The sequence below is a fragment of the Sus scrofa genome, chromosome 13 (assembly GCF_000003025.6).
Source record: "Sus scrofa isolate TJ Tabasco breed Duroc chromosome 13, Sscrofa11.1, whole genome shotgun sequence".
Taxonomy (NCBI): domain Eukaryota; kingdom Metazoa; phylum Chordata; class Mammalia; order Artiodactyla; family Suidae; genus Sus; species Sus scrofa.
In genome coordinates, this window is record NC_010455.5 from 2,286,497 (window position 1) to 2,308,384 (window position 21,888).

At 39.6% G+C, this 21,888-nt stretch overlaps 1 protein-coding gene across 1 annotated transcript in view; it reads right to left on the reverse strand.

Moving 5' to 3' along the window:
* Positions 1–21,888, reverse strand: part of LOC100517188 (collagen alpha-4(VI) chain-like) — a 134,047-nt gene that overhangs the window by 27,237 nt on the left and 84,922 nt on the right. The window contains 10 exon segments of the mRNA XM_021071496.1: positions 2,664–2,700; positions 4,127–4,162; positions 5,706–5,768; positions 7,094–7,156; positions 7,533–7,568; positions 10,288–10,338; positions 13,804–13,866; positions 14,405–14,467; positions 15,523–15,585; positions 17,780–17,842. Of these exon segments, the coding sequence (XP_020927155.1) occupies positions 2,664–2,700; positions 4,127–4,162; positions 5,706–5,768; positions 7,094–7,156; positions 7,533–7,568; positions 10,288–10,338; positions 13,804–13,866; positions 14,405–14,467; positions 15,523–15,585; positions 17,780–17,842 (538 nt within the window).

Here is a 21,888-nt window from a genome sequence, read left to right on the forward strand (position 1 = left end):
AACACTGAATTTTTTACCCACTGAGCGAGGCCAGGGATCAAACCCGCAACCTCATGGTTCCGTATCAAATTTGTTAACCACTGAGCCACGACGGGACTCCTTAATTTTATTTTTTGACTTCTCGTGAAATCAAACATTTTTCCAGGTTTATTGTTCATTTGTATTTTTTCTTTGCTGAATCTTCCATTCATGTCTTTGGGCCATTTTTAGTCTAAGAGAGTTTTGTACATTTAGATTTAGCAAGTTTTTATTTCAGTTATTGTATTTTGCATCTCTGCTTGCTTAATCCTTAAATCTTCTTATTTCTTTGCTCAGCTTTTCTTGTAATTTATCAGTCTTGGCCTCTAGTTTATTTCCAAGATCTTGAATCATCTTTACTGTCACCAGTCTTTTTCATGGAGCTTGGTAATTACCAGATCTCTTAACTGTTTTTCTGGGGTGTTTTTCTTGCTCCCTTATCTGAGTCATATTTCTCTGCCTCTTCATTTTGTATAGATTTTTGTTTTATTTTTTTATTTTTATTTTGCTTTTTAGGAGGTTCCCAGGCTAGGGGTTGAATGAAGAGCTGCAGCCGCCTGCCTACGCCACAGCCACAGCAATGCCAGATCTGAGCCATGTCTGCAACCTACACCACAGTTCACGGCAACACTGGATCCTCAACCCACTGAGTGAGGCCAAGGATTGAACCTGCATCCTCATGGATACTAGTCGGGTTCATTAACCACTGAGCCACAATGGGAACTCCTGGGTTTAGCAAATGTGAAATATCTGTGTTTGTGGATGAAAATGATTGAGTAGCAGTGATTTTATATATTTCCACACGATAGAGTAAGGAAGTCAGGGTCTCCTCCTGGTTTCACTGCTCATATCGCATATGTTTTTCCCATTTTTCTGTTTGTTTTTTATTTCATGGTGCTCTTGCATATAAAATAGGTTCAATTTTTTATACAGTCAACTCTGAACTCTTTTCCTTGGTGGTCAAGATGATGGTACTATTATTTATGATTTCTAGGGAAAAGGATCCCAGAATCTCCCTGAAGAGCAAATGGATGGGAATGGACAGCACAGAGGAGAATTAGCATCTCATGGGACAGAATGATTGTAGGGAAAACCCAAACTAAGCAATTTGCCAAGTTAGTGTTCCCTCCCTATTGCCAGTAAGTGGAGAAAAGTGTACCCATTAAGATGCAAGTGTCCTGGAGTATGTTGAAGACAGTCAATAAATTCCAAACTGGGAATGTGACAAAGCATTACTTAACGTTTGATGACTCATTTTTTTAAATGTTAGTTTAAAAGGACATATTTCTTACTAAAGGCTCACTGTTGATTACTCTTGTTTAAATGGATGAAATAAAAGAACAGAGCTTTCCTTTGCCTGTTTTGTGGTAAGATGCACCAAGATGTAGACACCCAGGTGTGCAATTATCATGGGCATTGCACAAGATGCCATAGTGTAGTGGAATTTTTCTTTTGTGTGTGTGTGTGTGTGTTTTTTTACGGCCACACCTGAGGCATGTGGCGGGGTGGAATCAGAGCTACAGCTGCCGGCCACAACCACCGCCCATAGCAACTCAGGATCTGAGCGGTGTCTGTGACCTACACCATAGCTCAAGGCAATGCCAGATCCTTAACCCACTGAGTGAGGCCAGGGATTGAACCTGCAACCTCATGGTTCCTAGTCAGATTCATTTCCACTGCGCCATGTCAGGAACTCCAGGTAGTGGAATTTTTCTTCATTGTTGAGATGTCATGCCTTTCATCCACTTCATCCCTTTTTTTTAATTATTTTATTGAAATATAGTTGATTTATAATGTAGTGTTAGTTTCAGGTGTACATCAAAGTTATTCAATTTAATATACACACACATATAAACACATATTCTTTTTCAGATTATTTTCCTTTATAAATTATTACAAAATACTGAGTATATTTCTCCATGCTGTACAGTAGGGGGCCTTGTTTGTTTTCTATTTCACATATAGCAGTATGGATAAAGTAATCCCAACCTCCTAAATTACCCCTCCACCATCAATTCCCTTTGGTAACCATAAGTGTGTTGTCTATGTCTATAAATCTATTTGTTTCATAAATAAGTTCATTTGTATCATTTTCATAGATTCCACATATAAGTGATATCATATGATATTTGTCTTTCTCTGACTTATTTCACTTAGTATGATAATCTCTCTGTCCATCCATATTGCTACAAATGGCATTATTTCATCTTTTGTATGGCTGAGTAGTATTCCTTTGTATACACAAACCACATCTTATTTATCCACTCATTTGTCGATGGACATTTAGTTTGCTTCCATGTTTTGGCTTTGTAAATAGTATCACTATGAACATTGGGGTGCATGTGCCTTTTTAAACTATAGTTTTCTCCACCTCTATGCTCAGGAAATGGGGTATGGTAACTCTATTTTTAGCTTGTTTAAGGAACTTCCATACTGTTTTCTCTATTGTCCACTTCATTTCTGAAACCATAATGGGGAAGATTACTTACCCAAGGGGGGAATGAGCTGAAGATATTAAATTATAAGAGCCTTTCCTGATGGACCATGGCACCTCCCAAACCTCAGTCAAGTCCCTAGAGGATTTATATCCCCAATATGATCCATCCTCACTTCACACCACTGGCTCCTTTTCCCAAACAACTTACGGCAGTTTTCTCGAGCAAGACTGATGATTTCACAAAGCTGTTAGAAAGACGGAAAGAGCATTTAATTTGAAATGTGTTCCTCCTCACCCTCACGACTTAGAATGTCATATGGATTTGATCACGCCTATCTGAAGCTTTTTAATCCACAACGGAAAACCCAAAAGGTGTTAAGAACTAATGAAACTATCCAGAAGTTACATTTCTGAATCCAGTGGATATTTTAAAATATTTGATATACAATATAGTGCCCATATTATTAGAGATACATAGACAAGGGGAATATTTTTTTTAAAAAATCTGTCCCATCAAACAATGGAATCATATCTGATTTTAATAAAGTTTAATTCCAGGAATGTCAGCACAGAAGGCAGAGAAATGCTCTCAATTTTTGATCTCTACCAATTCCTGTAAGATTTCTTTAGAATTCCAGGACATTCTACCCCTAACACCTCCCTTAGAATTCTGCTCCATTCTGATCCTTCCTCTGTTCTGTTCTTCCCTCAATCCCATCACTTCGCACTCCTCAGCTGCCCCATGTCCCTCCCCACCCCCCTCATAGCATTTCTGTACTTGGGAGATGAAAAATTATCATAAAATTGAGATTGTTTTCAGGTGTGCCATATAGCACAGTGACCTGTACTCTACTATGTGTTAGCTTATAAATACTTTATAAGTAATTTTTAAACTTCACAAAAAGGCTTTTTTTTTTTTGCAGAGGGTGGTAGCTTCAAAGCCTTACCTTTCATGCCAACTCAAAAAAAAAAAAATCCAGATTTAAAACATTATTCTACTCTTTAAAATATTTAAATAATATTTTCAGTATTATTCTATTCCTCTAATTTGCTTATAACCTACCAGAGCAATGTCTATAAACTTTAAGTATTAAGAAAACTTTCAAGGAGAAACTAAAGAATCTTTATACATTTCTAGTTTGTGAAAGTGAGAAGCTTTGTGTTTTGAAAAATAATAGGGGAGTTCCCGCCATGGCGCAGTGGTTAATGAATCCGACTAGGAACCATGAGGTTGCGGGTTCGGTCCCTGCCCTTGCTCAGTGGGTTAACGATCCGGCGTTGCCGTGAGCTGTGGTGTGGGTTGCAGACGCGGCTTGGATCCCGAGTTGCTGTGGCTCTGGCGTAGACCAGTGGCTACAGCTCCGATTCGACCCCTAGCCTGGGAACCTCCATATGCCGCGGGAGCGGCCCAAGAAATAGCAAAAAAAAAAAAAAAAAGACCAAAAAAAAAATTAAAAAAAAAGAAAAATAATAAAGTTTAGAATTAAAATCTTCGCCCCAGCAGAAGCAGAACATTGTAAATAAACCATAATTTTTAAAAAATTTTAAGAAGATTCTGTAGCCATTTCAGATATTGGAATAATCAGATAGAGAATATAAAATAACAATGTTCTATATGTCTGAAGAAATAAAAGAGAACTTTAAAAACATGAAAAATAAATTTTCACCTACCGTCATATCTACCAAACCTTTGGGGCCCTTGATGCCCTAGAAAGAACAGAAACGGGTTTAAAATGCAAGATTCTGGAAGTCCAACATATTATTCTGAAAAGATGGCAAGAGAGTTTACAAAAGTTTGCCATGGTATGTAAACCACCTTCTCCCTCACTCCTGGGTCTGGAGTGATGTCTGACTCCTTAAAGAAGGAGGTCAGAGTGTCTAGGAGATTCTAGGAGCTGTGTGCCAGCCCTCAGAGTCAATGATGCCAGGGAGATGCTACATAAAAGGACAGGGAGTTTGTGGTTGGCAGATGCAAATAGTCAACATTTAGAATGAACAAGCAATGAAGTCATAATGTACAGCACAGGGAACTATGTCCAATCTCTTGGGGTAGAACATGGTGAAAGATAGTATAAGAAAAAGAATGTGTGTATATATATATATATGTGTGTGTGTATATATATATATATATGTATGACTGGGTTACTATGCTATACAGCAGAAATTGGCACAATGCTATAAATCAACTATACTTTAATAAAAAAAAATTTTTTTAAGGCTCTTAGGAGACCAGATCATTTTGAGACCAAATCACAGTCTAGGATCAAATTCAGGGAAAGGCCATTTAAGATCCCAGGACCACTTTTAGGCAGTTCTAAAGAAGATCCCAGGGCTCCCCTATCCCTTCTCCTCAGGCCATCCACCACCACCTTATCTACTTCCAAGTGTTACGCAAGTCTTTCTGGGAGCCCTTCCCAACAGATCCACCTGACTCCAGCCACTGTGGGAGTCTGGAGATCTTTGTTCTTATTTAGACTCTACAAAGTAGTTATTTGCAATTTCTGGCACCTCTCTATAATCTCTTCAGCCTTTGCTTCTGCATCTGTAAAATGGGCATGGGTAGTCCTTCTACTTTTAAGTTTTTTAATTCTACGTTTAAGATTGTTGTGCACCTCTCCCATAAACCCTAAGCTACCATGAAACCACCTGAGTCTATGGCCCACTCACTGAAACATCCTTAACAGATGAGGCTTCACCACTTAAGACAAAGGATGGGGCGAAGTAACAACTGTCTTAAATCTTTTCTTCCGTTCATACCAAATGAACTTCCAGGGAATTTTACAGATATTTGTGGGCTTGCAACATTATCAGTTCAGATAAGATTATATAAACATCATATTTGGTCAGAATTTCTTTCTGTTTTTTGCATAAATGTTGTTGTTCATCTTGTTTACACTGAGAAATTCACCCTCCAGCAAGTTTTTTGAATTGCTTTATGTATCTAGACAGATTCATAAATCTCCATACAACATTGCATATCAACCATACTTCAATAAATAAAAAAATTAATAAATCTCCATCCACTTTAGTATCTTCCCCATGTTCAAGCCAAAATATCTATAGCTAATAAATACTATACTGTATAAGGATCTGAAGCTAATGTTCTCTAAAGCAAATTTGGCTCATTCGCCATATAGCTCCTCCTGTACATTTTAAGGGTTCCTATCTTCTTAGAGATGCTTCTAATAAAATCCTTATTCATTTTTACACAAAAGTTGAAAATAAAAGAAAGGAGAAGGGTCCTTGTTACCACTGGTCCTGGAGGGCCTGGGTCACCAGGAGTTCCAGCAAATCCAGGAAGTCCAGCATTACCCTGAAAATGACCAAACCAAAGGAATAAGCTTTCCCCTTGAACACAACGTGATTGAAACCAACAGACCCACTTTGAGATTCCAAGATGTCACTACATCTGAGGTCCAGTAAGTCTGCTCTGGACCAGTTAGTTTATGAACCGTGATCAGTAGAGTGAGACACGGAGACTAGAGGGGGTGAGGTCTCTATGTGAAAACTATCTAAGTCCCCACCCACATACCTAACCCCAGCCAACATGTATGCATACACAAAAACACACACTTCCAAATAAATACACACTTCCAAACAGCCTTAAAGCATGTCTCAATACTCAGCTATGGCTCCAGATCATATAACTAAAAGGATGCAGGATCAGGTGTCAGGAGAAGGAAAAGCTCCTTTATTACCTTCTGGTCTTCTGAAAAGGTCTATGGTAACCATGGACTCACTGATCATCTTATGTGTATTTGAACTGACACAGCATTATCTGCATGTAATCGATGCTTTGTCTTTTTTAAATTTTAAACGAGAGAGAAGTTTAGCCAAGTAAGGTAATATTAGCCAGCAGCAAGCTAAGTTGGGCGTACACCAAGTTTTTCTTTATGTCCTTGCCAGTGTATGAAAATGCCAATTACTGGGTGCACAGAAAATACACATTCTGTTTCTGTTCCTCCTTTCTACATTGAACACTAGTCCACCTTCTTTTCCCATGACGCCTTGCTCTCTAATGCCTATCAGCTAAACACTACCAAGGTTTTAGGAATCCACAGTTACTCTTTCTAAAAAGAGCTGCCAGTGATTATGGCTCTTCCACTGAGTCTTTCGAACTGAAGGATTGGGGTTTTAATGGTAGATTCTATAAAGCACAGTAAAAACATGAAGCTCCCCAAGATGTTAGCCACATTCTTGAGAGTCTAGTCCTAGAACAGACTCAAAGTAAAAGCCTGGAAGAATCTCAAATAAATAGCAATGTTTGACCTGTAGCTAAACTATTCCATTTCAAATCACTTCAATTTCAATTCAAAATCAATTCATTTCAAAATCAATTCTAAATGATGTCTAGATTTACCAAAGACAGATGTGCCCCTAAACTTGTTCTTTAAAAGGCTGATACTGCCTAACAAACTCCAACTCGAATTTTCTGTTGTTATGGTTTGGTGAGCTGCATTTGCATTCAGAAGATAAATGACAGTGGGGTTAAGTGGGGAGTAACCAAGCACAGTATATTCTGAGGAGGACATGGGTTTCCAGCCAAGAAGTTCATTCGCCCAGTGGAAATATCCTCCTCTGAATAGAATGTCACAATGTAGGCCTCTATAGATTTAGGGAAATTCCTTTGGTTCTTACCCTCTTCCCTCTGGTTCCCTTTGCCCCCTTCTCTCCTGGGTGGCCTGGGTCACCATCTTCTCCCTTTAAAGAATCAAAAGTACAACCTTGATTGCAAAGAATATAAACAAAAACAAATGACACATGCTACATACCAGCTATCAGGCCCAAAAAGATAACTTCTTTTTTTGTTTTGTTTTGGTCTTTTTAAGGCCACACCTGCGGCATGTGGAGGTTCCCAGGCTAGGGGTCCAGTCAGAGCTGTAGCTGCCGGTCTACACCAGAGCCACAGCAACACTAGATCTGAGCCATGTCTGAAACCTACATCACAGCTCACAGCAATGCTGGATCCTTAACCCACTGTGTGAGGCCAGGGATCGAACCCACGACTTCATGGTTCTTAGTCGGATTCGTTTCTGTTGCGCCACAACAGGAATTCCCAAAAAAGTTAACTTCTTACTTGTGCGCCAGGGTAGCCAGGAAATCCAGGGTCACCCTAGTGTCAGAAATGAGATAAGGTCTCATTTAGTGTCATGTGATCAAGTCTTTCTTTGACATTCCTTGAGGAAAAAAGAAGAAATGTTAATTTTGAGGAAACAGATTCAAAACAGGTGCTAGAAAAATCAATTATCGCAAAAGTTATTTTCAGCTATTCCCAAGTGGCCATGTTTTATTTCTATAATTCAATGCAAAACAACTTGCAAATGATTTTTACAAATTCTTCTCCCCTCCTTGATATATTTTGTAATGGAATTTTCTCCTTCTTTTTTTTTTTTTTTTTTTTAGGGCTGTGCCTGCAGCATATGTAAATTCCAGGGCTAGAGATCAAATTGGAGCTGCAGCTGCAGGCCTATGCCAGAGCCACAGCAACACCAGATCCAAGCTGCATCTGTGACCTACACCACAGCTCACGGCAACACTGGATCCTTTAACCCACTCAGCAAGACCAGGAGCCACAGCAAACCCACATCCTCATGGATACTAGTTGGGTTCTTAACCCACTGAGCCACAATGGGAACTCCTGAAACTTTCTTTTTTTTTTTTTTTTTTTTTTTTTTTGTCTTTTGTCTTTTTAGGGATGCACCCATGGCATATGGAGGTTCCCAGGCTAGGGGTCTAATCGGAGCTGTAACTGCTTGCCTACACCAGAGCCACAGCAATGCCAGATCCGAGCCACGTCTGTGACCTATACCAGAGCTCACAGCAAGGCTGGATCCTCAACCCACTGAGCGAGGCCAGGGATCGAACCCCAACCTCATGGTTCCTAGTCGGATTCACTTCCTCTGAGCCATGACAGGAACTCCCTGAAACTTTATTCTTAAGCATTTTTATCTATTGGTTTAAATAACCAGAGATCTGATACAATGGAAACCAAGGGAAGGGCCCCAAGCTGACTCTTGGGAAGCAGGTGCTCATTGTCAGATCAAACACATACTACAAAGCACATATTCATTCAACAAGTGTATTAGCACCCACTGTGTGCCAGGCACATCTCCAGACACCAGGAATTCAGTGGTGAACAGAACAAAGACCCTGCTATAAAGGAACTTACCTCCAGTGAGGAAGAGACATACAATCTAAGAGATAAATCAATCTGCTGAAAAGATCAATGCTATTCCAGAAAAGGGATTAAGGAATAAAGAATGACATGGGGATAGTTATTTCATATAAGGGAGCCAGGCAAAACCATTTCATAAAGGTGGCATCTGGGTAAAGACCAGCATGAATTGAGGAAGCATCCTAGGAAAGAGTGTGGGAAAATCCTAAACAAGGGTGTGAAGGTGCACCATGTGTGAGGAACACTGCAGCAGAATGAGGGGGAAGAGATGAAGTCAGAGAGTTCACAGAGGGGCCATGTTAACAGTGGGGTTAACTCACATCGGGAGCCACAGCTGGGCTTTGAGTAAAGGAACACACTTTGTGTTTAAAAATGTGGCTCTGGTTCCTTGAAGGAGAGATAACTAGATGAGGACAGAAGCGGGGGCAGAGCTAGGTGGCTATGACAGTAATCCAGGTGTTAAATCATGTTGACTTGGCCCAGAGGGCAGCAGTGGCTGTGGGGAGATATGATGAAATGCTGGATATATTTTGAAGATGGAACCATCATTATTTGTTGATGGATTAAATGTAGGAGGTGAGATAAAGAAACGTATTAAAGGTGGAACCAGCATCTATCTTGAGTAACTGGCAGGATGGAATCTCCACTCCCTGAGATGGGGAAGGCTGGAGGAAGGGCAAGTTGTCAAGGGACTCAGTTTTGACTGAATGGAGGTTTGATGGTATTAAAGAGTCAGGAGTTCCTGTTGTAGTGCAGAGGATACGAATTCAAATAGCATCCATGAGGATGTGGGTGCAGTCCCTGGCCCCGCTCAGTGGGTCAGGGATCCAGCTTTGCCATGAGCTGCAGTGTATGTCTCAGACTCAGCTCAGATCCCACACTGCTGTGGCTATAGTATAGGCCAACAGCTGTAGCTCCTATTCAATCCCTAGTCTGGGAACTTCCATATGGCACACATGCAGAACTAAAAAGGAAAAAAAAAACTGTTGCTCATTCTTAGGTGTGATGGTTATATTTTTATTTTTAGAGATGCAGGCTGAAATATTTATGCATGAAATATATGGTATCTGGGATTTGCTTCAAAATAATTGGGGGGGCGAGGGATAAGTGAGTGGGACTAGAAATAAAACAAAATAAAACTGGCCAAGGGTTTTTCATTGTTTGAGCTAGGTGATGAGTACATGGAAGGAGGTATCATTACATTAGTCTCCCTACTTGTAGACCATGTTTGAATTTTTTGATAATAAAAGACTGAAAAACAAAGGAATAGGAAGAAAAAAGTTGTTTTGGGACATGCCAACTTTCAGGTATCTATGTGATAAACAACTGGGAACACATCTGAAGCTTAAGAGATTGGTTCAGGCCACACAAATAAACTGGAGACCATAGGATGGATGGCCCTTGATGCCATGAGACTGGAAAAATGCATAAATATGAGGATAGAGTCTTGAGTCTTCCAACATTTAGAGCTCAAGAACATTCAGAAGATCCAGAAACCAGTAGCCATGAAAACCAGGGAAGTGGTGTGTGCTGGATGTTGAGTGGGGGAAGGTTTAAAAAACAAAACTGTCACATGGTGCACAGGAGTAACTCTCCTGGTGAAGTCAAGTAAACATGGTAGTCCTTAGTTGAGAATACTCTATACGGTAACACTCACCTTTGTTCCTTTGCTTCCTGGATGTCCATATCCATCTGGACCAGAAAGACCCTAAGAAAATAATGCACAATGAATAGTAGAGTCATCCAGATCAACACTTGGTCAATAATATTATTTGAACCCTTGGATAAATCAGCAGTGCAAGGAGGTAGAGGAGGCAGAAGGGGCTTGGTGGAGGTTTATCCTACCTTTCCAGGATAAACACTAGACTAACCTTCACAGGACAAGGAGGGGATAAGGGTTAAAACTTTAAAAGACCATGAGATTTATGGGAGGGGGAGGGAGTGGGAGGGATCGGGAGCTTGGGCTTATCAGACACAACTTAGAATAGATTTACAAGGAAATCCTGCTGAATAGCATTGAGAACTTTGTCTAGATACTCATGATGCAACAGAACAAAGGGTGGGGGAAAAATGTAATTGTAATGTATACATGTAAGGATAACCTGACGCCCTTGCTGTACAGTGGGAAAATAATAAAAAAATAAATAAATAAATAAATTTAAAAAAAAAAAAAAAAAAAAAAAAGACCATGAGATTAAGTGCACACACGTGTGTCCGTCTGTGTGTGTGTCTATGTGTGTCTGTGTGTGTGTGTGTGTGTGTGTGTGTGTGTGTTGTTAACCCCCTCTTCGGCAATATTCTGACCTCATCAAGATGCTACTTTTGTTGTAGGAGCCGAATCTCTATACAGAGTTCCCCTGGGTCTAAACTTGCTTTCTTTGTAGGATAAAGTAACAATGGAAGAAGTTCTAGAATTGGAAAATCTCTAGGGATAAAGACAAATTTGGGGGTAAGGGAGACTGGGATAGAGGCAATGTCATGCATATGATGTAAACCCAGACAGACCTGAATTTTTATTCACTTCCAACACTGGTTAAATGAGTGACCTTAGCCAAGTTACTCAACCTCTATAAAGTTTCAGCTTCCTCATGTGCTAAATGCGGATAACAATAGGAGACTACACAGCATGGTTTGGGGAAATGTTAAGAGGGATTATGCATGGAAAGCACTTAGCATGATGCCAGCAACAGAGAAAGTACTTGATCAGTGGCCATTATTCTGCTGCTGATGGTGGCTGTAGTGGTGATGATGCAGGGGACAGTGATGGTGCTGGTGATACGGGTCACAATGACGGCACTGCCACTGGGGAATCTGCTGTGGTGATGACGACGGTACTTATGAAAAAGTTTATGATACTCCTGGGATCTTAACATGTGTACATACAGACAGTGAGCATCTTATAACAAAGAATGAATATCAAAATGAATATCATAACCTTTTAGATATTCTTTGCTGAATGGACAAAGACTGCACCTAAATCAAGTAGATCAGCTGAGGAGAAAAATGTTTAATTCTAAGCTACAAAAATCATTGCTATGACTTAAGGAGGAAAGTTTGAAATATGAGAAAAGAAAGAAAAAGGTAAAGAAAATCACCAAAAATAAATTATGGGGGGTGGGTGATAAAGGATGCAAATGAGGTTGAGTTGCTGCTACTCTAGCCTCCCTCTGCTGAAGGGCATAGTGTCTCCAGCATCTGCAACCCCAGACACCCAAACTGTATATTTTGAAAGTGTCCCCTCTGATGTGACAACTTCAGGAAAGGCACTGCTCCCCAGCTTTGTCTGTCTCAGGAAGAGGTCAGTAGGTACAAGTGTTGCATTATTTTAAATCAAGATATTTTAATAGAATTAAGCAGTGTCAATTTAACTTCATCATCTGAATTGAGTATAGAGGCAAAATATGATTTGCCCTATTTGAGAGTAATCCTATTTTTTTCCCTTTCCATATTTAAGTTTAAGCTTCTTAGGCGTGTTTTTGTTTCCTCTCCTTGCTAACAAATGCAATTTCAGTGCTGAGTGCAAAACAACAGGTCTTTCCTACTGTCGATGAAAGAAATTTCAGAAATGTGAGGTGCAGGAAAGACAGCATTACTCTGTCTCACAAAACTAATCCAGTGAGGTGGTGAATTAAAAATAGTCATGAAATAACTAACTTGCTCTCATGTTCAGAGTGATGAGTAAGGTAAAAATTCTCAGCCCTGCAGACAATCCTGGGTCTCCAAAGATTATTTCTATGCTCTGGATAATCAAATCTGGACTCTTAAAAGTTTGCGACTCTGACTGGTTGTCTTGTTTCTCTGGAAAAAAAAACTCTCATTGTACATCTCTGTATTCCTAAAGGCTCAAATGCTTATAAAATATCTGTCAAACAGAAGAGTCTCTTTAGAAATTCTCTCTTCAACAATATGTGAGAAGGCAAAATAAATCCTTGGATACCTTTTTTTGGCCACAGCCATGGCATATGGAAGTTCCCAAGCCAAGGACAAAATCCAAGCCACAGCTGTGACCTATTTAACACAATGTGGATCCTTAACCCACTGCAGTGGGCCAGGAATTGAACACTCTCCTCTGAAGCTACCTGAGCCACTGCAGTCAGATCCTTAACCTACTGTGCCACAGGGGCTTTCTTGATATAAGGGGTTGGGAAATCTTTGAACTATGTAGATCCATAACGGCTCTAGTGAGCATATCATATTTGTAACCCCAAACTGTCATCAAGAATACTCACACCAGTAAGAATGGCCATCATTAACAAGTCCACAAATAACAAACGCTTGAGAGGGTGTGGAGAAAAGAGTACCTTCCTTCACTGTTGGTGGGAATGTAAATTGGTACAACCACTATGGAAAACAGCATGGAGGTACCTCAGAAAACTAAAAATAGAACTTCTGTATGATCCAGCAATCCCACTCCTGGGCATATATCCTGACAAAACTTTCATTGAAAAAGATACATGCACCCCTATGTCCACTGCAGCACTATTCACAATAGCCAAGACATGGAAACAACCTAAATGTCCTTCAACAGATGAATGGATTAAGAAGATGTGGAACATATTCACAATGGAATACACTCAGCCATAAAAAAGAACAAAATAATGCCATTTGCAGCAACATGGATGGAACTAGAAACTCTCACACTAAGTGAAGTAAGTCAGAAAGAGAAAGGCAAATACCATATGATGTCACTTATATCTGGAATCTAATATACGGCACAAATGAAACTATCTACAGAAAAGAAACAAACTCATGGACTTGGAAAACAGACTTGTAGTTGCCAAGGGGGAAGGGGAGGGAGTGGGAGGGACTGGGAGTTTGGGGTTAGCAGATGCAAACTACTGCATTTTTAAGTGGATAAGCAATGAGATCCTGTGTATAGCATATGAAACTATATCTAGTCACTTGTGATGGATCATGATGGAAGATGATGTGACTGGGTCACTTTGCTGTACAGTAGAAATTGACAGAACACTGTAAACCAACTATAATGGAAAAAATAAAAATCATTTTAAAAATAAATTGACAGAACATCATAAATCAACTATAATAGAAAAAAGATTCTTTTAAAATTTTTTAAAAATAAAAAAATAAAACAATATTCAAACTTTGTCTGGAATAAGAACAAATAAAAAGAAATTCAATCAGGAGTCCAAAACAGAGAAACCAGACTTACAGGTTGCCCTCTTGGTCCTTGTCGACCCAGCAGTCCTCTTTCTCCTGCATCACCAAGCTCTCCCTTTCATAATAAAAGGTAAATATCAAATTAATTTTCCACTATGAATTTATGCAATTTTATGTCATTTTCCTTAGAGATTTGCAGGATTTTTCAAGTCCTATTAGCATCATCCTATAGCCTAAGGTCAATATGATCTTCTAGACTTGGTTAAATCCAGATAAGTAACAAATATAGTAAAGACTTTGGTTCTGAAAGTTAACAAAACCAGGTGTGCAGCACCAATTACAGAATTTATATCGCTACGGCTTTTTTTAGGTTTAAGTGTGGGAATCTATATGTTTGGTGAGTCCATAGGTTTATCTACTGATGCACCTTTTCTACTGATACATGTGACCATCTATCTATCCAACTTTCTATATGTCTGTCTAAATGTATTTTCTTCTCTGCATCCATCTATCCCACTATAAGGTAATGAACAGTCAATATCATCACCAACCCATCAGCCACTCATGGTGGAAATGACTGTCTAAGGAGATACTGAAGAAATATTCACGAGAACCCAAGTTGCAGTCAAGGAAGAACGTTTTTTGACATTTACCTTCATTCCTCTTGGTCCATCTTTTCCTTTTGAACCTTTTGGCCCTCGAGGCCCGGGATTCCCCTGTAATAAGACCAGGGCCCAAATCATCTCTAATGTTTCATACAATTAATTTTATCCTCCAAAGTGTGTAATGTACACATTTAACCACTGAGCTGGAGGCTGGTGTAGGGAGCAAGATGTTTTGGGCAAGAGGCCACATCTACCACAACCAGGATAATTGGAGGAATCACCTGTCTGCTAAAGGGAAAAAAGGCAGGTTTAGGATCTAGTGTTGTCGCTGCTATGGCTGGGGTCTCTGCTGTGGCTCAGGTTCAATCTCTGGCTTAGGAACTTCCACATGCCCCTGCACAGCCAAAAAGAAAAAGAAAGACAGAAAAACACCATCTGATTAAAAGATTAGGAGGACAGATGCCTGGACTTCTACTTTCTCTAAGTAGAAAATATGATGAAGTAAGAATGAAAATGATACTATCAGTTACAGGGCTAGACTTTTCTCCTCTAAGAGATAAATGGCTTAGGCCATCTCAGAGCTAATATTTTGAATCTCTGGATACTCTAATTCTTGGCTTAAATTTTGCTACTCAGATTTTTTAAACTATCTCAAATGCTCCTTGTAGGAAGCCACTCCTGATCGTCCGTCTCAATCTGAACTGACTGTTCTGTGACCCTTGGGATAGTGAGTGAGGGAGACACTAGACCAGCTTAAGCTCAGCCACTTACTATCCAGACGAAAGATTATTTAATTCCTTTGAGCCTCAGTATCCTCATGCATATAAAACTGGGGAAGTTTTAAGTAACACTTCCTTATATGTTTGTACAGGCATAGACTTTATATACATATATACATAGTTTATATAAACTAGTCATTTATGCCCCTTTGATACTACTACTTTTTCATCACTACATTTCCACAATATACCTTCATCAGAAGGGGTACATGGCTGGCAATTCTATCTACTGCCTCAAATCAACTATTTGTAGAAATCCCTGATACCCGCAGATCAAATGCTATTTGTCCAGAAACATGCAGGCACATGAACAAGACATTGGTAATGAGCAGCTGTGTTGAAGCTGTTAATTTGTCAACCTACCTAAGTGTTACTTTGTCAACCTACCTGGGCACCGACTAAGCCTTTTTCTCCAGAAGTTCCTGGTGGTCCTTGCCTTCCTCTCTGTCCCTGGTCCAGAGATGAAATTAAACGTCAACCAATTTTTATAGAGCTATTTTCCATGTAACTGCAAAATCATCTTAGATGCCCATGGAAGCACAAATGTTCACCACCTTCTCATTCATCACACTTGAATCAAGCAGCCTCTGCCCTGTAAAGTACCCCCAGCTTATTCACTCCAAATTCCTTCCATCTGAAGCCCAAAATGTGAGTCCTCAGTATCTATATTTTTAACCATCTCACCTGTTAAATCTGATGAACACTAAAGTTTGAGAACTGCTTTTATATTTTAATGTACCCAACCAATTTTAAATCCTTAAAGAGGAATTAGAGGAGCTGTAGGGATATTGATCTCCTTTGAAAAAAATCAACCTTTTCCTTATCTACACCAAGGCTAAGGACCTGAGTTTGCACTCTGGTATTATCAAGAACCCAAACATATTTAAGTGGCTTAATCTCAGTGAGATTAAGGCACACTGCTAGGGAGTTGTTCATGTTCTCCCCAATTTATTTTCCTCTAGTGATTTTTGACACTTTAATTTGCTCCAGCTTTTCTGAGAAATCCTTTCCTATTAGGAGCTATTAGAAGCATTGATCCTGCCTTCTATACTCCTGAGCAAGGAATTGCAATCATCTGTTTAAACAGACCATCATACCCACACCTCAGTGGGAAGGTGAAACCCAAGGGGAGATTTTATCAATTATCATGCTCATGATTTACAACATGACCTGTACATTCAGCCAGACAACAAAATGAATTTTAAAAAGAAGACCAGGACACAAAAGTGGGGGGGGGGTCCACATTTGAATCAAGCCAGTGATTAAAAAGAAAGCCAAAAACAACTCGAGCTTCTGTCCCTAGGTTCAGATACTATTTTCTATCATAAAATAAATACAAATCTCTAATTACACTTTGATGACCCATTTGTGTACATGTTTTTCATCAAGATGAAAAACAGAAGAAACCTTCTCAAATGACCATCTGACAGGCAAAGGATTTTTAAAATTATAGGGAATGATTCAGTGTGTTAGTAACACTTGTTGTTTTAACGTTCCTCCCCTTGAGGATCCTTGGAAACAACTTGGCTTTTAAAAAAAGAAAAATGTAGGAAGTGCTCCAGAAGGGTTTACAAAAGTGACAGATTTGGGTTATGCTCAGATTTCAGAAGAACACATTAGAAGTTTAATTTCCCCATTATCACCCAAGAGTTTACAATTGGACCAAACTCCTTCAGGGCAAGAACCTTGCCTTAATGCTCCAAAGGACACAGGCCTATTTGCAAAGCACCCTGTGTATACTAGATACTCAATAATATTTTGCTGGTGTTTTCTGCCAAATTAAATTCAATTTTAATGAATTAAATACTATTTGAGTAATTTGCATACACAGCTTCAGAGGCAATAATTAAGGACATAGATTTTATAACCAGACTGCCTGAGTTTGAATCCCGTCTCTATTATTACATGAGCCTGGCCAATTTACCTAACTTCTCTGTCCTCCTACATTTATCCATTATAAAATGAGGGTAATAAAAACTTCTCCACTGGAGTTCCCTGGTGGCCTAAAAGTTAAGGATCCAGCATTGTCACTGCTATGGCTTGGCTCACTGCTCTTGATATGGTTCAATCCCTGGCCCAAGAGCTTCCTCACATCACAGGTGAAGCCAAAAACAAAATAAAACAAAACAAAAATCCCCATTGAAAGATTAAATGAGCTAATACAAGTGTTTGGGGCTGAATCTAGGATATAATAAGAGCTCAGTAAAATTAGCTATCAGGGTTTAACCTTCCTAGAAGAGAGACGGAAAAATTTGTGTTCAGTAGTTCCAACATGGCTCAGTGATTAACAAACCCAACTAGTGTCCATGAGGATGCAGGTTCAATCCCTGGCCTTGCTCAGTGGGTTAAAGATCCAGCGTTGCCATGAGCTGTGGTGTAGGTTGAAGATGCGGCTCGGATCCTGCATTGCTGTGGCTGTGGCATAGGCCAGCAGCTACAGAGCCGATTCCACCCCTAGACTGGGAACCTCCCTATGCCGTGGGTGTGGCCCTAAATAGACAAAAAGACAAAAAAATTAAAAATTTGCATTGGGAGGCCATAGAAGGGAGGCATCTAAGACCCTTCTAAAGACCCTATCAAAGATTCTAAGGTACAGTTTCAAACAAATATTCCTTAGCACTAAAAGCAAGTTCAACAATACAACCTGTGAGCCTGGAAACCCTTGCTCTCCTTGGTAACCCCATTCACCAGATTCTCCATGCACACCCTGTCAAAACAAATAAAACTTAGTTAGTTCATCAGGCATTTTTACTGTTCCTATTGAAGGCAGCCTTCCCTGCAAGATGTCACTTGAAAGCTGTAAGAGAAAGAAAAAAAGATTTGACTGTCTGTACTTAGTCTTCTTAGGATACGGTTTTGAAGAAGAAATGGGGGGAGGGGTCCCACTTAATTGTTTGGGAAAATGCAAAACCATATTCTTACTGTCTTTCCCAGTCTCCTTCCAATATCTTAGCTAGTGATGGAAGCAAACATACTTTGTTTAAATAGCCCAGAGATGGGATTAAGATGGCAGAATAGAAGGACTGGAGCTCAACTTCTCTCCTAAAAACAACAAAATTCACAACTAAAGGCTGAGAAATCCCCACCCAAATGGACCAGAAACCTTAAAAAAGATACCCAACTCCAGAAGAAAAAGAGGAGGCCACATCAAGAGGTAGGAGGGGCGATCCCATGATATAAACAACCCCATACCTCCTGGGTGGGGAAGCCCCACAGACTGGAAAGTAACTGGTTCACAGAGACTCACCTACACGAGTGAGAGTTCTGAGCCCCACATCAAACTCTCAAGTGTGGGGATCTGGCACTGGGAGAAAGAGCCCCTGGAGCATCTGGCATTGAAGGCCAGTGGGGATTGTGCACAGGAGCTCCATGGGACTGGGGAAAATGGAGATCCCATTCTTAAAAGGCACACACAGACTCTGACGTGCACTGGGTCCCAGGGCAAAGCAAAGTCTCCACAGGAATCTGGGTCAAACCTGATCACAGTTCTTGGAGGACATCCTGGGAAAACAGGGGTGAACATGGCTTGTTGTGAGGGAGGGACATTGAAGGCAAAGCTCTTTGGAATATTCAGCAGCAGTGCCTTTCTCTGGAGGTAGCCTTGTTTGGGAAAATCCGGCCCCACCCATCACGCAGTGCTGAGAAGCCCCAGGGCAAACAACAATCCAGGTGGGATCATAGCCCCCCCCCTCAGTAAACAGGCTGCCTAAACACCCCTCAGGCACACAGCTGCCTCTAATCCCATCCAGAGACTAAGCCCCACCCACCAAAGGGATGAGAATCAGCTCCACCTACCAGTGGGCAGGCATCAGCCCCTCCCATCAGGAAGCCTACAGCAAACCCCCATACAGACTTCAGCCACAAGGGGGGCAGACACCAGAAGTAAGAGAGGCTGCAATCCTATTATCTGTAAAAAAGGTCACCACACCAAAAACATATAAAAATGAAAAGACAGAGAACTATAACTCAGAAGAGGGAGAAAGGAAAAACCCCAGAAAATCAGCTAAGCAAGGAGGAGATTCTTAGCCTCCAGGAAAGATGATGCAAGACAACGGAAATAAACTGGAGGCAAAGATGGATAACTTACAGGAAACACTGAGCAAAGAGATACAAGATATAAAACTTAAACAAGAATAATTGCAAAATACAATAACTGAAATAAAAAATTCACTAGAAGCAGCTAACAGCAGAATACAGGAGGCAGAAGAACGAATAAGCAAGGTGGAGGACAGATTAGTAGAAATTACGGACGCAGAAGAGAAAAGAGAAAAAAAGATTGAAAACAAATGAAGAGAATCTCAGAGAACTCTGGGACAACATCAGTATTATAGGGGTGCCAGAAAGAGACAAGAGAGAGAGAAGCAGAGAGAAAAAATATTCCAAGAGATAATAGCTGAAAATTTCACTAACATGGGAAAGGAGCCACTCACTCAAATCCAGGAAGCACAATGAGTACCATATAAAATAAACCCAAGGAGGAATACACAAAGACACATATTAATCAAACTGACCAAAATTAAAGACAGAGAAAATCTTGAAGCAATAAGGAAAAGAAACAAATGACATACAAGGGAACCCAATAAGGTTTTCTGCAGATTTTTCAGCAGAAACTCTGCAGGCCAGAAGGGAGTGGCATGATATACTTAACGTGATGAAAGGAAAAAACCTCCAACCAAGATTACTCTACCCAGAAAGGCTCTCATTCAGATTTGAAGGAGAAAGCAAAACCATCACAGATAAGTAAAAGCTGAGAGAATTCAGCAACACTAAACCAGCCTTACAATAAATACTAAAGGAACTTCTCTAGGCAGAAAAGAAAAGACCACAATCAGAAACAAAATTACCACAAATGACAAGGCTCACCAGTAAAGGTATATACACAGTAAAGATACGAAATCATCCATGCACAATTATACCACCAAAATCAGAAATCATGAGAAGAGGTGGGTGCAAATGCAGGACACTGCAGATGAACTTGCAATTAAGAGAACAACTTAAAACAATCTGATATACATCTAGACTCTTATATCAAAACTTCAGAATAACTGCAAACCAAAAATCTACAACTGATACACAAACAAAGAAAAATCAACTCAAGTACAACACTAAAGATAGTCATCAAACCACAAGAGGAGGGAACAAGAGAAGAGGGAAAGAAAAAAGAGCAACCAAAACAAATCCAAAGCACTTAATAAGATGGCAATAAGAACATACATATCAATAATTACCTTAAATGTTAATGGAATAAAAGCTCCAACCAAAAGACAGAGACTGGCTGAATGGATACAAAGACAAGATCCATATATATGCTATCTTCAAGAGACCCATTTCCCTTCTAGGGACACACACAAATTGAAAGTGAGAGGATGGAAGAAAATATTTCATGCAAACGGGAATCAAAAGAATGCTGGAGTAGAAATACTCATATCAAACAAAATACACTTTAAAATGAAAAATATTTTAAGGGACAAGGAAGGTCACTACTTAATGATCAAAGGATCAATCCAAGAAGATGATATAACAATTTTAAATATCTACGCACCCAACATAGGTTCACCACAATATATAAGGCAACTGCTAACAACCTTAAAAGGACAAATCAACAATAGCACAATTATAGGAGGGGACTTTAACACCCCACTTACAGCAAGAGACAGATCAACCAGACAGAAAATCAATAAGGAAACACAGGCCCTGAATGAAGCATTAAGTCTATGGACTTAATAGACATTTATAGGACATTCCATCCAAAAGCAACAGAATACACATTCTTCTCAAGTGCACATGGAACATTCTCTAAGAGTGATCACATCCTGGGCTACAAATCCAACCTCGGTAACTTTAGAAAATTGAAATAATATCAAGCATCTTTTCTGATCACAACGCTATACGACTGGAGATAAACAACAAGAAAAAAAACTGCAAAAATACACAAACACGTGGAGACTCAACAACATGCTACTAAACAACCAATGGATCACTGAAGAAATCAAAGAGGAAAATAAAAAATACCTAGAGGCAAATGACAACAAAGATACTCCAAAACCCATGGGATGCAGCAAAAGCCATTCTAAGAGGAAAGATTATACCAATACAAGCCCACCTCAGGAAACAAGAAGAAGCTCAAATAAACAAGCCAACTTTACATCTAAAGCAGCTCGAGAGAGAAGAACAGACAAGACCTAAAGTTAGTGTAAGGAAAGAAATCATAAAGATCAGAGCAAAAATCAAGGAAATAGAAAGAAAGAAAACCATAGAAAAGATCAATCAAACAAAAAGTTGGTTCTTTGAAAAGATCAACGAAATTGATAAACCCTTAGCCAGACTTATCAAGAAAAAGAGAGGACTGAAATCAATAAAATTAGAAATGTAAAAGGAGAAGTAACAACGGACATCACAGAAATACAAAGGCTCATAAGAGACTACTATATGCAACTATATGCCAATAAAATGGAAAACCTAGAAGAAATGGACAAATTCTTAGAAAAGTACAATCTTCCAAGACTAAACAAAGATGAAATAGAAAAGATGAATGGACCAATCACAAGAACTGAAATTGAAGCTGTGATTTTAAAACTTCCAACAAACAAAAGTCCTGGACCAGATGGCTTCACAGGCAAATTCTATCAAACATTTAGAAAAGAGCTAACACCTATCCTTCTGAAACTATTTCAAAAAATTGCAGAGGAAGTGATACTCCCAAACTCATTCTATGAGGCCACCATCACCCTGATACCAAAACCAGACAAAGAT